At 33.2% G+C, this 16,047-nt stretch overlaps 1 protein-coding gene across 2 annotated transcripts in view; it reads left to right on the top strand.

Annotated features, from left to right (window-relative positions):
* Positions 1-16,047, top strand: part of RASA1 (RAS p21 protein activator 1) — a 61,265-nt gene that overhangs the window by 22,503 nt on the left and 22,715 nt on the right. For both annotated transcript variants that reach the window (XM_087958205.1, XM_087958204.1), the window contains exons 9-12: positions 4,340-4,418; positions 12,669-12,789; positions 13,647-13,803; positions 15,480-15,567. In XM_087958205.1, coding sequence (XP_087814331.1) covers positions 4,340-4,418; positions 12,669-12,789; positions 13,647-13,803; positions 15,480-15,567 — 445 coding nt within the window. The remainder of the gene's footprint in view (positions 1-4,339; positions 4,419-12,668; positions 12,790-13,646; positions 13,804-15,479; positions 15,568-16,047) is intronic.

Genomic DNA, 16,047 nt, shown 5'->3' with positions numbered 1-16,047 from the left:
TAGTGGCACACTTTTAAGTATGTCTTATGTAACTCTTCAATGTATCTTTTTTCAGTAGCAAACCAACTGCTTCCATATTTTTGTTAAAAATATTTATCGTTAATGGGAGACAACTTCAGCTCAAAGCAGTCATAATGTATAAAATATTCAGTATTTTACTAGATTTAATTTTCTTTTCAAATGTTTATTGCTTTAATTGCTAGGTTTTACATATAGGTTACTGAATATGAGTGTACTGAATAAGTGTGTGCTATGCATTTCTATTAGCAAAAGGAAAAGATATGCAAAATATTCCGAACACAAACTGTTATGCACAGAGAACACTTTTTTTCCTGAGAATTCAACCAGAATTAAAATATTTATGGTGTAAAGCTTGGACCAAAATGAAATTAGTACTGGCCAGTGAGAGTAGAAGTGTAGGAAAGAAATTGGTGTTGGTATCTTTAGCAGCTCCAGATTCTGTAACAGACTTTTATCCTTTTCCTTTCTTTTATGAAATTTTATTTAGAAAATTTTAGCCAGCTGAATTTCTTTGCAGCTGCCTACTAACACTCTATGGAAAACGATGTACACTATGTACATACAGCAGGGAAGAGGGGCATAAGACAAGATTTTACAGATGACCACCTCAAATATAGAGCAGTCTCTTCAGAAAACCATACCTCGCCCTTTCTGGCTGCAATGGTACATGGGAAAGAACTTGGGAGACAGAGCGAAGAGAAGTTGCCTAGAAAACTATAAAATATAAAATTGTGGGATATGTCAGATAAAAGGCAGTATAGTGTGTTATTTTATAGTAGGTCGCCTCAGAAACCTAGTTTTTTGGCCTGTAAAGGAAATGGCAAGAGAGTCTTTACTAAAACTGACACCATCCTTCTTTGTAGATATAACAGAGAGAAAAATTGATAAATATCAGATTTCATAAAGTGAAATGTATTGCTTTTATTGGGCAAAGTCTCTAAAAATATGGAAAGCGGGGGTAGTATAAAGCTTGATAATATAACAAATACTTTAAGTATATGAGCACTACACTTCTGAAAATGTAACATAAAGTATACAGTTTACTATTGGTTTTAAGTACAGATCATATTTAAATTCAATTTTTCTTTCTGCTGATGTCATTGTATGTTTATAATTGAAAATGACAAAATGAAGAAAAGTGCTCTGTTAATATAGTCAATGATATAGTCAATGATAACAATGATTTATTCAAGTGCATTATAGTGTGCATGATGTGCAGACTTGTAAATAATGTGGGAGTGCAAGATTTGTTTCTTTGTTTGAATATTGGCCTTCGAGTGCAATTTTAGCCTGTCTCCCTATTATAATACATTTCAAACTTTTCAGTGTAAATGTGATTAAATTTGAATATGATTTTTTTGTTTTCTCTTTTAGAAAAAAACTCAGCAATTTATAAAAATAAGAATAGATTAGTAATAGATCAACAGTTTATAAAAGCCACACTTAAAATATTCCTCAACTTCATGTTAAAATGAGACATTTCAAAACAATATAATCAAACAATAAAGTGGAGAAAGAAATTGTTTTTATGCTTGCATAACTATACTTTTAAAAATTGGATATGCCAGATAGAAAACTAATGTGAGATTGCTTTTCCTGTTTTCAAGGAGAACAGTTAGAAATATGCTACTGTTTCTTTTCTCAATGTATGGAGAGGGTGCTATAGGTGAAGACTGTCACATAACTTGGTCCCAAACCATTTGTTTACAATAGAATTTTGTGACTTAAAACTTGTTCTAATTCTTTGGGCCTCTGTTTCGCATTAGAGAGTTTCAATACATTAAAATATATACGTTCATAATTTTTTCTACAAAGTATAAAATATATTTTACTTTTCAATGTAAAAATACATATATGTATAAAATGTATTATGTGCGATTAAATATAGCTATAACAGGTTACAGTTGCAGAATCTTTTACATTTCAGCGACTCACAAAGTGAATAGAAGCTGATATAAGGGTACAGTATTAAATACAACATACAGTTCTACAAATTTGAACAAATTGTCCATTGCTCAAAAGAAGAAGAAAAGAAGCAAATATGGTAGATGGAGAAATTTGGACATCAAGTTAATTTAGTGCTACTTTCTTTTTACAGTAAAGTTGTCGCTGAGTACAATCCTCCACCTCATTAAGTCTACAAAGATTTAGATTAGTTTTACAGATGAACCCATATTCCAATTTTTATAACTTTTCAGGATGTGATTGTTGTTCTGTAACCATAAACTTCTCTAAACAGCTATCTAAGTATTTACAAATGAAGATAATTCATTCTTACAAAGAATTTTAAAAATAAACTATAAACATTTCTACCTAGTAATTCCAACTGTGAAAAACGGATAACTAATAGACCCCAAATAATGTGCTGAAAATTTAGTTGACCCTGGAAGTAGTTATGCCAGTACAATGTTACTTAGGTGGAAGTGATCTGCACTGAAGAGTTTTCTAAAGGAAATATTTTTCTGACTTCATCACAAGTGACATTATCTAAAATGTGAAGATAAAGCTTGATAAATCTGGCACATTTTGGAACAAAGTGCTTTTAAATGATAATTCCAAAGGTGATTTTTCCAAAAGACAATGACTTTCTTGGTTTTGACTTTGAATAGTTTCACTTCTCATCCAAGAAGTTTCTTCAGAATTGAAGAAACTTTATTGCTGCTTTTTGAAAAAGAAGCAAAATGTTTTCAAAGGAGAAAAAAATCAAGAAAGTCCACTTGCCTTTTTGAAAAAAAGCACCTTTGGGACAACCATGTCCTGGATGATTGAGAATCTCCAAAAAACACTTTGAAATGATAGAGCAATATTGAAATGTTCCGCCACAACTACATAAAGCAGATCTGTAGAAAACAAATGGAAGAAGCATTTTAAAAAAATAAGAAATGGTAGTTACGCTTTGTAGCTTTACTTACAGTAAAGAACAATAAAGGGCTTAACAAAAAAGGAAATTTAATTAGAGTACTTACCAGGAAAAGAAAAGTCTGGCCTTCAGACTTGAATGGTCGTGAAAATATATCAAAAGATCTAAAAAATGCAAGAATATTTTTGAACTAAAATAATTTTTCAAAAAAAAGTAGAAAAACATTCCAAAAACAGGCACAAATAGCCTTAGCTAAATACACGACATCTTTAGAAACTTATTTCTAGAGAGACATTAGATATTAGAAAAGTGTCCAAACCTTTTGCAACTGCAATGTTCAGTGTTTTCTTATTTGACTGCATTCCCACTCACGCTAGTAATACTATTGCTAAATTTGCAGATGATACAACAGTGGTGGGACTCATCTCCAGGAGGGATGAGTCTGCCTATCGAGATGAGGTGGACCAGTTGCTTTTGTGGTATGGAGACAATAACTTGGTCCTCAACATCAATAAGACCAAGGAGCTTATAGTGGACTATAGAAGGAACAGATCAGACATCCAGCCCTTGCTTATCAATGGAGACCGAGTGGAGCAAGTGGCTAGTTTTAAGTTTCTGGGTGTTACCATAAAAGAGGACCTGACCTGGGGAGCTCACATTGCAGCACTGGTCAAAAGGGCCCAGCAGAGATTATACTATCTGAGACTTCTCAGAAAACAACAACTGAATGGAAAACTGATGGTGACCTTCTACCACTGCACCATAGAGAGTATTTTAACTTACTGCACCTCTGTATGGTTTGCCAATTGCACAGTGGCAGATAGGAAAGCACTCCAGAAGGTTAACGTCATTGCCCAGAAGATCATTGGTTGCCCTCTCCCCTCTTTGGATGAGCTTTATAAAAACATTCTCAAAGATCCATCTCATCCTGGGAACCCTTTTTTTGAACTATTATCATCTGGCAGACAGTACAGAATAATAAAAATAAGGACAAATAGGCTGAAAAACAGCTTCTATCCCAGGGCAGTAGCTCTTTTGAATTCTGCTGTATAGTGCAGTATTGGTGTGGTGTTGGGGTTTTTTGGTTCAATGTGTGGAGGGTGAAGGATGTGTGTTCGTGTTTATTTTCATGGTCATGATGTGCACTGAAGATGGTGTTTGATTTTGTTGTACGAGGTGCAAAGACAATAAACTAAACTAAATTATTTTTGAATCAATAAACAACTGCACTTAATAGTATGAATGCATTCAAATTTTCAGAAAGATGTCATGGTGTATTTAGCTTTGCCCTTTGTGTAGGTTGTGTCAATTTCTTTTCATTTGGGAATTCATTTAAACATACAATTTGAGTAGAAAAGCCTATACTTTTTGTACCCATTTATATTTTATAGCCATTCTATTTCAATTTTATAAAATTCTAACTCTTAATTGACTCCTGTTTTGTTTTGTTTTTAACAGTATAGCAGACATCATAGATCACTATAGAAAAGAGCAAATTGTTGAAGGCTATTATCTTAAAGATCCTGTTCCAATGCAGGTGAGTCTTTACATAAATGTTTAATTATAATTAAAGGTTTTAGTAATTGCAAAAATGCAAAAAAAGTCATAAAAGAAAGATAGCTTATTATTTTTTGACCATTTGCTCTTGAAAATCCAATCCAATGGTTAAAGTGCTATCCGAGAGGAGAGAGACACTGAGTTTTATTTATTTATTTATTTTAATAATGCTTTATTGATTTTTTTTCCATTTATACATAATACCAATAGTTATTAAACAGTGCTGTGGCATTATATATACATTTATGTGTCCTATCAAAACTTACAGTGCATAATACTTTCATACCCTTTTATTTATTATATACATTAGTTACATTTTCTATTTTTATATCTATTATCTATCCAAATAAACCATGTTCCCCATACTGTGTTGTATTCTGTATCTGTTTTCCCTTTTAATTCCATAGTTAATTTATCAATTTCCATACACTCTAATTTTTTTTTGATTATTAAGCCTTCAGGTGGTATATAGTTTTCTTTCCAGTACTGAACATATGAAATTCTTGCTGCTGTTAATATATGTAATATATTTTATCTTTCTATTATATATATATTTTTAATTATACCTAAGAGGAATAATTCTGGGACAAAATTAATTTTGTTTTTAGTTAACTCTTCCAACCATGTTTGAATTATTTTCTAGTATTTTTTCGCTTTGGGGTATGTCCACTAAGAATGAAAGAAGGTACCTTGTTGTTGTCCACACTTCCAACAATTTGGTTTTAAGTTTGGGTAAATCTTAGCCAGTCTTGAAGGTGCCAAATGCCAACGATAGAACATTTTATGTTGGTTTTTCTTATATGCTACCGATTTTGTTATTTTATAATTCACGTTCCAAATCTTTTTCCATTCTTCCAGATCAATAGTATGTCCAACGTTCCTACCCCATGCAGTCATCTTTCTTTCATAATTTCTTCCGCTTTTTCAAATTCTAATAAATGTTTATATAACTTTGATAATAATTTCTCGTTTGGGCCAATCAAGATTTTATCTAGTTTTTGTATTCATTATCTATTCCAAATTCCTCACTGTCTTTTTTATATCTTGTTTGAATTTGCATATAGGTCCACCAATCCAGTTTTATTTCCTGCTCTTCCAATTTCTGTCTGCTCTTTAAGTTCCCTTGGTCATCTAGCATTTCCTATACCTAGCCATTTTCTTGATCTCCGTTATATTGGGGTGGATTACTGCTTCCAAGGGAGATACCCAGTTTGGAATTTTCAAATAATATTCTTTATTTGTTTCCATGATTGTATCAGCACATTTCTTATTTTATGTCTATAAAAGTATAGATACGGTTTGTTTTCTTTGTCTCACAGGAAGACATGCCATCCTCTTTGTATGTCATGCCCTTCTATGGTTAATATTCTTTTTTTTCTTCAATTGATCCAATCTCATATCCATACAAGTATTGCTGCCCTATGGTATAGTTCCCAATCTGGAAGTCCAAGACCACCTCTGCTCTTACTATCCTGTAAAACTTTTAACTTTATTCGGGCTTTTTTGCCTGCCCAATCACATTTTGTGATTATTCTATTAAGTTCTCTAAAAAAATTCTTATCTAATTTTGTTGGAGTTGTTTGAAATAAATATAAAATCTTTGGCAGAACATTCATTTTTATAGTTGCTATTCTTCCTAATAACGATAACTGTAGAGTCCCCCATTTTTCCAAATATTTTTTAATTTGATTGAATAATTTAGTGTAATTGTCTTCTTTTATTGTGGAGCACTTTGCTGTTAACCATATTCCTAAATATATATATTTTTTTGATTTGTAGTCCCATTACATTTTCTAGCTCCTTTTTATTTCTAATTGTTATGTTTTTCACTAGCATTTTGGTTTTGTCTTTGCTGATTTTAAATCCTGAAATCTCTTCATATTTTTCTAATTCCTCTATCAAAATTGGGCCTGATTCTAGTGGCCCCTCAATTAAAAAAAAACCCAAATCATCCGTGAATGCTTGTACTTTATACTCTTCTTTTTTAATTTTTGTTCCCCGTATTTCTGAATTATTCCTAATTTTTATTAATAGTGCCTCTAGTGTCAAAATAAAGAGCAGAGGTGACAGTGGGCATCCCTGCCGGACTCCTTTTGTTATTCTAAATGCCTTCGTTATATCTCCATTTATTATTATATTGGCCTTTTGGAAAGAATAAACTGTTTCTATTAATTTTTCAAATCTATCTCCAAACTTCATTTCCTTAATTTGACATACCATAAATTCCCAATTTAAATTATCGAATGCTTTTTGTGTGTCCAGAAAGACAAGGGCCACTTGTCTTCCTGGTTTCATTTTATAATATTCTAATATGTTCATTACTATTCTAATGTTGTCTCTTATTTGTCTTTGCGGTAGAAATCCATTCTGATCACTATGTATAATTTCGTTTAAAATCCTTTTTGTCCTTTCTGCGATAATACTCATAAAAATTTTGTAGTCGGCATTCAAGAGCGATATTGGTCTATAGTTTTTGATTAACATCGGTACTTTCTTTCGGTATCAAGATGATATATGATTCCCTCCATGATTCCGGTATTTTTGCATTTAACAAAACCTCATTACATACTTCCAGTAATATCAGTTCCAATGATTCTCCTATTTTTTGATATAATTCTCCTGGTTAGCCATCTGTCCCCGGGGTCTTATTTGCCTTCTGTTTTTGGATTGCTTCCTTTAATTCTATTAATGTAATTTCTCAATTCAATATATTCCTTTTTTCTTCCTCAATTGGTGACATTCTATCTGTTTTTAAATACTGATCTATTTTGTTTGTTTCTATTATTTTTTGTCTATAGAGATCTTCAAAATATTTTAGGACAATCTTTTTTTTCTCTTCATTATTTTGTAGTATTCCTAATTCATCATGAAGCTGGTGTATTATTCTTTTTTTTTCTTTTTCAATTTATAGGCCAACCCCGGCTTATTTGCATTTTCAAAATAATTTTGTTTCATAAATTTAAGATCCCTTACAATATCTTCCTATTCTAATAGGTTTAATTTGTATTTGGCCAAATTCATTTGTTCCTTAATTTGATTACTCCCTGGGTTGTTGTTGTTGTTTTTTGCATTAATTTTTCTAAATCTCCAATCTCTAATTGTAATGTATTTTGTTGCCCCCATTTCTCCTTGTTTCTTTTTGCAATGTAAGATATTGTTACCCCTTTGGTATATGCTCTGGTATATGCTGTGTTCCATAGGGTTTGCAAAGATGTTTGTTGTTTTTTATTTATATCAAAAATATTGTCATTGTCAATTCATTTGAAATTTTTTAATAAATTCTTCTAATAATATCTGGGGGTTCAATTTCCATCTTTTTCTTTTCCTTTTTCTGGCCTCTCCAACTTACTTTAATGGGGTTCTGATCAGCCCAGGTGTTTGGGAGAATTTCAATTTTTTCTATTTCTTTGCCTGTCAATATTTGTCTATACCATATCAATTCTTGAATAAGATTTATGTGGGTTTGAGTAGTATATAAATTTTTGTTCCGTGTGGTTTAATGTTCTCCATACATCTATTAGGTTCAATTCCTCCGTCATATCAAAAAATGTTTGTGGCAGTATATTCCTTTTTCTCAATTTTTTATTATCACAGAAGTAGTCTTTTATAGACTCTACTATACCATTATAGTCTCCAACTATGCATATATCTTTCTGACCTGTCTCAATTCTTTCATGAAGTTTTTTGTAGAATTGTTTTTGGTTTTTGTTAGGTGCGTATATATTTACTAGTAGTATCTGTCTTTGTCCTATTTTTATCTCTAGTATTAATATTCTACCCTTAATGTCTGTGTAAATTTGCTTTGCTTCTATCTCTTCTCTGATATATATCACCATCACACACACACACACCCGCCAATGTAGTATGGAGTTTCCTCAATTTATTAAATTCTAAATACTTTTTGTCTTGATTCTTGATATGTACCTCTTGGAGGCACACAATACCTATATTTTGCTTAACCAGTTTTTATAGTATTTGTTTTCTTTTAACTACAGCATTTAATCCATTTACATTTATTGACAATAGTTTTAGTTCTTTTTCCATATTTTTATTAGTCTATCTACATCTAGTTCCTATTCATTTTTTTTGCTATTCATTTGGGATCTGGTTCTAATGCCTTCTTTCTTTTGGGATTCTTGTGTTTTATAAATACACTGCTCAAAAAAATAAAGGGAACACTTAAACAACACAATGTAACTCCAAGTCAATCACACTTCTGTGAAATCAAACTGTCCACTTAGGTAGCAACACTGATTGACAATCAATTTCACATGCTGTTGTGCAAATGGAATAGACAACAGGTGGAAAGCATAGGCAGTTAACAAGACATCCCCAATAAAGGAGTGGTTCTGCAAGTGGTGACCACAGAGCACTTCTCAGTTCCTATGCTTTCTGGCTGATGGTTTGGTCACTTTTGGATGCTGGCGGTGCTTTCACTCTAGTGGTAACATGAGACGGAGTCTACAACCCACACAAGTGGCTCAGGTAGTGCAGCTCATCCAGGATGGCACATCAGTGCGAGCTGTGGCAAGGAGGTTTGCTGTGTCTGTCAGTGTAGTGTCCAGAGCATGGAGGCACTACCAAGAGACTGGCCAGTACATCATGAGATGTGGAGGAGGCCGTAGGAGGGCAACAACCCAGCATCAGGACCGCTACCTCCGCTTTTGTGCAAGGAGGGACAGGAGGAACACTGCCAGAGCCCTGCAAAATGACCTCCAGCGGGCCACAAATGTGCATGTGGCTGCTCAAACGGTCAGAAACAGACTCCAAGAGGGTGGTATGAGGGCCCGATGTACACAGGTGGGGGTTGTGCTTACAGCCCAACACCATGCAGGACATTTGGCATTTGCCAGAGAACACCAACATTGGCAAATTCACCATTGGCCCCCTGTGCTCTTCACAGATGAAAGCAGGTTCACACTGAGCACATGTGACAGACGTGACAGGGTCTGGAGACACCGTGGAGAACGTTCTGCTGCCTGCAACATCCTCCAGCATGACCGGTTTGGCAGTGGGTCAGTAATGGTGTGGGGTGGCATTTCTTTAGGGGGCCCCACAGCCCTCCATGTGCTCGCCAGAGGTAGCCTGACTGCCATTAGGTACCGAGATGAGATCATCAGACCCCTTGTGAGACCATATGCTGGTGCGGTTGGCCCTGGGTTCCTCCTAATGCAAGACAATGCTAGACCTCATGTGGCTGGAGTATGTCAGCAGTTCCTACAAGATGAAGGCATTGATGCTATGGACTGGCCCGCCTGTTCCCCAGACCAGAATCCAATTGAGCACATCTGGGACATCATGTCTTGCTCCATCCACCAACGCCACATTGCACCACAGACTGTCCAGGAGTTGGGGGATGCTTTAGTCCAGGTGTGGGAGGAGATCCCTCAGGAGACCATCCGCCACCTCATAAGGAGCATGCCCAGGCATTGTAGGGAGGTCATACAGGCACGTGGAGGCTACACATACTACTGAGCCTCATTTTGACTTGTCTTAAGGACATTACATCTAAGTTGGATTAGCCTGTAGTGTTTTTTTCCACTTTAATTTTGAATGTAACTCCAAATCCAGACCTCCATGGGTTGCTAAATTTGATTTCCATTGATAATTTTTGTGTGATTTTGTTGTCAGCACGTTCAACTATGTAATGAACAAAGTATTTAATAAGAATATTTCATTCATTCAGATCTAGGATGTCTTATTTTTGTGTTCCCTTTATTTTTTTGAGCAGTGTACTTTCCCAAATTATCATACAATTACTTTATAGTTAGCAATATTAAATCTTCTGTCTTGATTCTTTTGAATCCAATGTTTTAATTTATAGAAGATTCCTACTATTCTGTTTCTGTTCTTTTTTATATTATCAATGTTAATATCACTCACTATCTTATTCTCTCTAAAGACTAATTTATATTTCTGAAAGATAAAACTATCTAATCAATAATATGTTTCTGTGTTTCTTATTCAAGATTTCAATAATTATTGTCCGTTCATATACACTCTAATAAATGTGGTATAGTATAGAATATATGATATAATATAGTTGATACTTAATATACAATTAACATAAATATTAATCCAAGTATATAAATCCTAATTATATTTTAAATATAACAATATCTATCTGTCTATATATATCCAAAATTATAGTATATTGAATCATCTATAATACTTATACGTAACTCCAGTTAATATTTGGCATTCAATAAAAATCTAAATCTAAATATAAATTAATTAATATATAAGTATAAATTAATCCTATAAATTTAATAAAGCTTATCTATATTGTAGTTTTTTTTCCTAAAGATGTCTCAATCTTTAAAATTAATACAAATATAGGTTATATATCAATATTTGATATTTCAAAACACAATATATCAAACCAGTTATTTTACAGTTGATTTTCTAATAGACTTATCCTCCAATTATTAAAGAGTTACTTGATGTTAGAGTGTTCGTTTCCAGTTCTGTCTCAGCTAATAATCCAGTCTCCTTCCGCTGTTAATTTTGGGCTTTCTATAGTCCTCCTGCTTGTTCAGTTATTAAGTTCTCTGATTCTACAGTTCGTTCCTCCAGGCTTTGACATGTTTCACCAAATCTTCTTAAATTGCCTTATTGTTCTCTAAGCCCCCAAGGCTGTCAACTTCCCCCTTCTGCTTGCAGGGCTTTTCTAAAACAAATCCACAATTCACAATCACCTCCAGAGCTCTCCTCTTTGGTCCTCTTTCTGCTACAACTTTCCCTTCTTCCAATTTCACTCCACACAATCACACAGCCGATACTTCGTTGCTTTCAGCACCAGAAGAATTGAATCACTGGATTCTCCTTTCCATCCCTCTTGAGTTTAAAGTCTTCTATTCTCTCTTTTCAGCTTTCCTGAGTTCTTTAGGTTATAGCTCTTTCCTTTCGGGTTGCCGCTTTTCGGGACTAAAGCCTTCCCCCTGGAGCTTCCTCCTCTGCGGAGAGTCTCTACAAAGTTACTCACTTCAGGAGTTTGATCAAGTCTATTGCGATATGGGATTCTTTTCAAATGTCACAGTCCGTTTTTTACAATTATTGCTTCCTCTTCAATTGTGACTAGTCATGGTTTCGCGTCCGCCATGTCAGTATGACAGGACACTCTCTATGCCGGGATTGAGGGAAATCCTTCAGTGTAGCGGGAGGCTGGCTCGCTCCCCACCACACCCTTGGGGTCCCCTCTGCTTCGTGTTGCTCTCCAAGCTTCCTGCGCCTTCAAAGGGCCCCTGATCACGGAAAAATCAGAGATAAAGGACAAAGCTAGTCCTCTCCCTCTGCAGCACCTAAGTCACCGGAATGCCCCAAGACACTGAGTTTTGGCAGTCACTCTTACCCAACCCATGTCATAGGGCTGCTGTTGTAGAGGAAAGAGGGGGAGTGAGAAGTATTATCCGTGTTCACTGTCTTGAGTTAGTTTTAAATGTAATCAAGCAGGATAAAAACATCTAATAAAATTAAAAAATATTTGGTTCTTTTGGTAGAGGGAGTCATAATTTAAATTAATGCTAGCAGTGAGAAAATTGCTTTTTGAACCATTTGTAGGTCACTTAAATTCTTATCAATTGTAACTGTTTATTTGACCATCCTTTTAAGCTGATGTTCTTTCTTGTCATGCATCGAATGCAACTCATAATTAAATCCTTAATACTTAAAAAACAAAACAGTAATCATCACACTATTACTGTATTTACTGTTATACATGAACAAGGGCAAGGACTAGCAGATCCACTTGTTTGCAGAATTATGAAGTGACACCTAAGCAAAACTAAGCAAACCAACCAAAATAGGTAGGCCAGAAACATTGTGACAGAAGGAATGGAATAGAAGATTAGGAGAAGAGTAATGGAATAAGAATTCCTGGACTTCAAAACAGAAAGGAACAGCATATTGTTGCTGTTCCTACTTGTAAAACTAAATAATACAAGTAGAATTAATACAATCTTAAAACCATTTGTTGAAGTACAAAGATTTCTAAAATATAAATGAAAAGAAACTTTTCATTTGATTCTTATTGTTTCATTGTATTGTTAATGTGCTCTATATGGATTAAAAATACATACGGGGGGGAGGTATAGAAATAGCTGACAAAGTTATACATGAATTTAAGATATCATTCTTTAGTTATATCTTGCAGCAGCCTGAATTAATCAGTGTGCTGTAGTATGCACTGTAGAATTTTAGTGTTTCAGACTGAACGTATTTTTCCTCTTAGCATCAAGGGCAAGTGCTGAACGATGTTGTAGATGGAAAAGAAATTTACAATACAATTCGGCGAAAAACTAAAGATGCATTCTATAAAAATATTGTTAAAAAAGGATATCTTCTTAAAAAAAGTAAGTACAAATCATAGTTTTTGTGTTAAGAATGGCTGTGATTTAACAATTCAGTTAAATTTTGCTTCACTTGTGGCAAGTACATCCAGTGTCAGTGATTAGAATCTTGTACATACTATAGTTTAGGGAATCTTAAATTATACTAAATAGAGCCAGTTTGGTCCAGTGGTTAATGCACCAGGCTAGGAAGCAGGAGACCATGAGTTCAAGTCCTACCTTAGCCATGAAAGCCTGCTGGGTGACTTTGGATCAGTCACTCTCTTTCAGCCCAATTCACCTCACAGGATTGTTATGGGGAAAACAGGATGAAGAAGGGGTTGGATATGTTCACCACCTTTAATTATTTGTAAAATTAATAAAGGAGGGAAATAAATAAAGAAATAACATTGTGTGGCAGAAACATAATGTAATCCTATCTGCTTATACTCAATTTGTATGCTTTATATAGAGTGTAACTGCATACTATTGTCTTTTTTGGCTCATATTTATAATATTAATATTCTTCTGCAAGGTGAAAAGAAAATACAGTTCTACAACTGCCTTTTCTTCTGCTTGTGATGTGTAGAACTTGAAGCTACTAATCAGAATTACAATATTAAAAAAAAAAAAGTTCCAGAAAGATATGAATTCATACATTCATACCCAGTCTATAGGGAATCTTTCCAGCAGTCAATCAAAATTTGAGTTCGGCTAAACGTTTACCTTATGTAACATTCCATTGTTAAAGATCCATAAAAATTTTGGGGGGTAATTTGAACAAATAAGGCAGGATTGAGAAAGATAATTTTAGAAGTCAGACTGTCAGATACTTGATAGAAAATCCACATATTTACCCTGCCTCTTTACCCTGTTTACAGGTAAAGGAAAGCGGTGGAAGAACTTGTACTTTATTTTAGAAGGAAATGATGCACAGCTTATTTATTTTGAAAGTGAAAAGCGAGCAACTAAACCCAAAGGATTGATAGATCTTAGTGTATGTTCTGTCTATGGTGTACATGATAGTCTGTTTGGCAGGTAAGATATTATTTTCAAATATTTTGGGGTTAATTTCATTATTAATGAAGCAAATGTAAATATGCTGTTCTGGCAATATCTGAATGGGTTTTTAAACTTGGAGAATAGCAGCAACATATATCCAATAGAAATTCAATCAAATTTAAGCAATAATGATTCCCATAGATAACAATCTAGAGAACGGCAGGCATAATCTCTTTAAGTATCTAAAGGGGAGGGAGCTAAATATCTACAAATAATACAAATTAACAGAAATACAAAAATAGGAAACTTAAAAACTTATTTTTTTTACTTTTTTGTATTTTAATTCTTATAAAATTTGTTCCATTCACCAATATTTGCCTTTCATTAATGTGTGTTTGTGTGTTGTGTATTGACTATACAAGATTTATTTTCAACCTTGAAATACCAAATAATTCTAATGCGTGTAACATTAATAATCCAAATTGTAATTAATATTGATACAATATCATTTTTCTTGTCTCTGTTTTGATATTCTACTTTATATAAATAATAGAATGTCAATAATTTTTTAAAAAATAATAAAGTGTACAATCTTGAAAACAAAAAAATGATTTATAAGTGGTTCTTGAACAATAGAAAATATATTTGCCTCATTTTTTCTTTTTTAATTTTGTATTGTTATAAATCTTGATACATTATATTTTCTATTGTTCAAGAGCTATTGTAAGTCATCTTTTTGTTTTCAAACTTGTACAATGTCTTGATTTTTAAATTTTACAATGAACAAAAATGAGAATTTCTGGAAGTAAAATGACATATTTTTAATTTTTGTTTGTGCTTTTTTAGTGGGAGAAGGGCTAGGTCAGTATAAGGCCATTAAAACTAACCGATAGTTTTACATCCTATGGATTGTCCATTTCTATTCCTGAGGATAGGACTTGAACAATTCAACTAAGGATATGACTACCTTTAAGAAGATGGTGATATTATAATGTGTGTCACACGAAGCAGATTTTGTAGGCATTGTTAGAACGGGCCAATATCCCAAAAATCTATAACAGAACTTCAACCAAAAACAAGTACTGTGTATGCATGATATGTGTTATTCTTAGGGCTTAGAAAGTTAAGAAAAATAATATGCATTAAAGTATTGAATTAAATTCCATGTGTGCATTTTTTGTAAAATTCAGTTGAAGTATTAGATTATCTTAAAATTATGTTTGTTTCTATCATTCAAAATGGTTATTAAAGTTTCTTAGTTCCTGAACATAAACATACCAACATCATGTCCAAAACTCGGTACGTTTTGACCAAAAATGAAACTTGTCTGTAATGACATTTTAGATTGGAGAAGAATATAACAAATTAAAACTGACTATTTAGAATTCAGACTTCAATTTATGCAGTTTTTGGAGTCAATATTAACTCATTTATTTTTAATTACTAGATTTATTTTCTGCCCATCCCATCTTGTGGTGATTTATCCTTAAATGATGTTATTTAATGTACATTAAAAAGAGATGCATATTATCAATTTAAAATATAGGCATATTTGGAAAATAAAGAAGGATTTTAATGCACTGCAATAGGAGAGTAATAATAGTAAACATATATGAGAATGAAAAGCACTGCATGTCTCAGGAGTGACATCTGCATTCTGTTAAAAGAATTCTATTGTTATTTGTTTGTTTGTTTGTTTTTCCTTTAAATAGGCCAAACTGTTTTCAGATAGTAGTTCAGCACTTTAGTGAAGAGCATTACATCTTTTACTTTGCAGGAGAAACTCCAGAACAAGCACAGGTAAATATTTTTTTAAAAAGCCCTACTGAAGTAATATGATTAAGATAGCAGTATATGATGTTTTTAATGTATTGTGATAAAAATTAGATTGGATTGTAATAATGTGCTTGCTATAGTGGTTTTTATTTATAATATTCAAGGTCAAAAGGTTTTTACAGCATGTGTGTGCATACGTGCACACAAACACCCAAAAAGGACATTTTCCTTGTAAGAAGATTGACATACAGCTTAGTGAAGCAGTTTATTAAAGGGTTGTCATGATTTAAGCAATCTGTTTAGAAGTGAACAAGAGCAAATACTTACAGAAATAGGGCAGTCAGAAAAAAGTGTCTGTAGTTGCCTTTATACTGTAATTAAATGGTTAATTGATTATGATCACACTATTTTTATGCATTAGGAGAAATAAAAAAGAGATCTGCTATAACAAACTTAACTAAAACACTTAAAGATTAGTTAAAGGATTAAACATAAGTACAATTT

This window comes from Notechis scutatus, chromosome 2, assembly GCF_049901735.1.
Source record: "Notechis scutatus isolate UNSWTSFEM ecotype Mainland chromosome 2, rNotScu1.2, whole genome shotgun sequence".
Taxonomy (NCBI): domain Eukaryota; kingdom Metazoa; phylum Chordata; class Lepidosauria; order Squamata; family Elapidae; genus Notechis; species Notechis scutatus.
The sequence above is the reverse complement of the archived record's forward strand: the minus strand, read 5'-3'. Positions and strand labels throughout refer to the sequence as shown.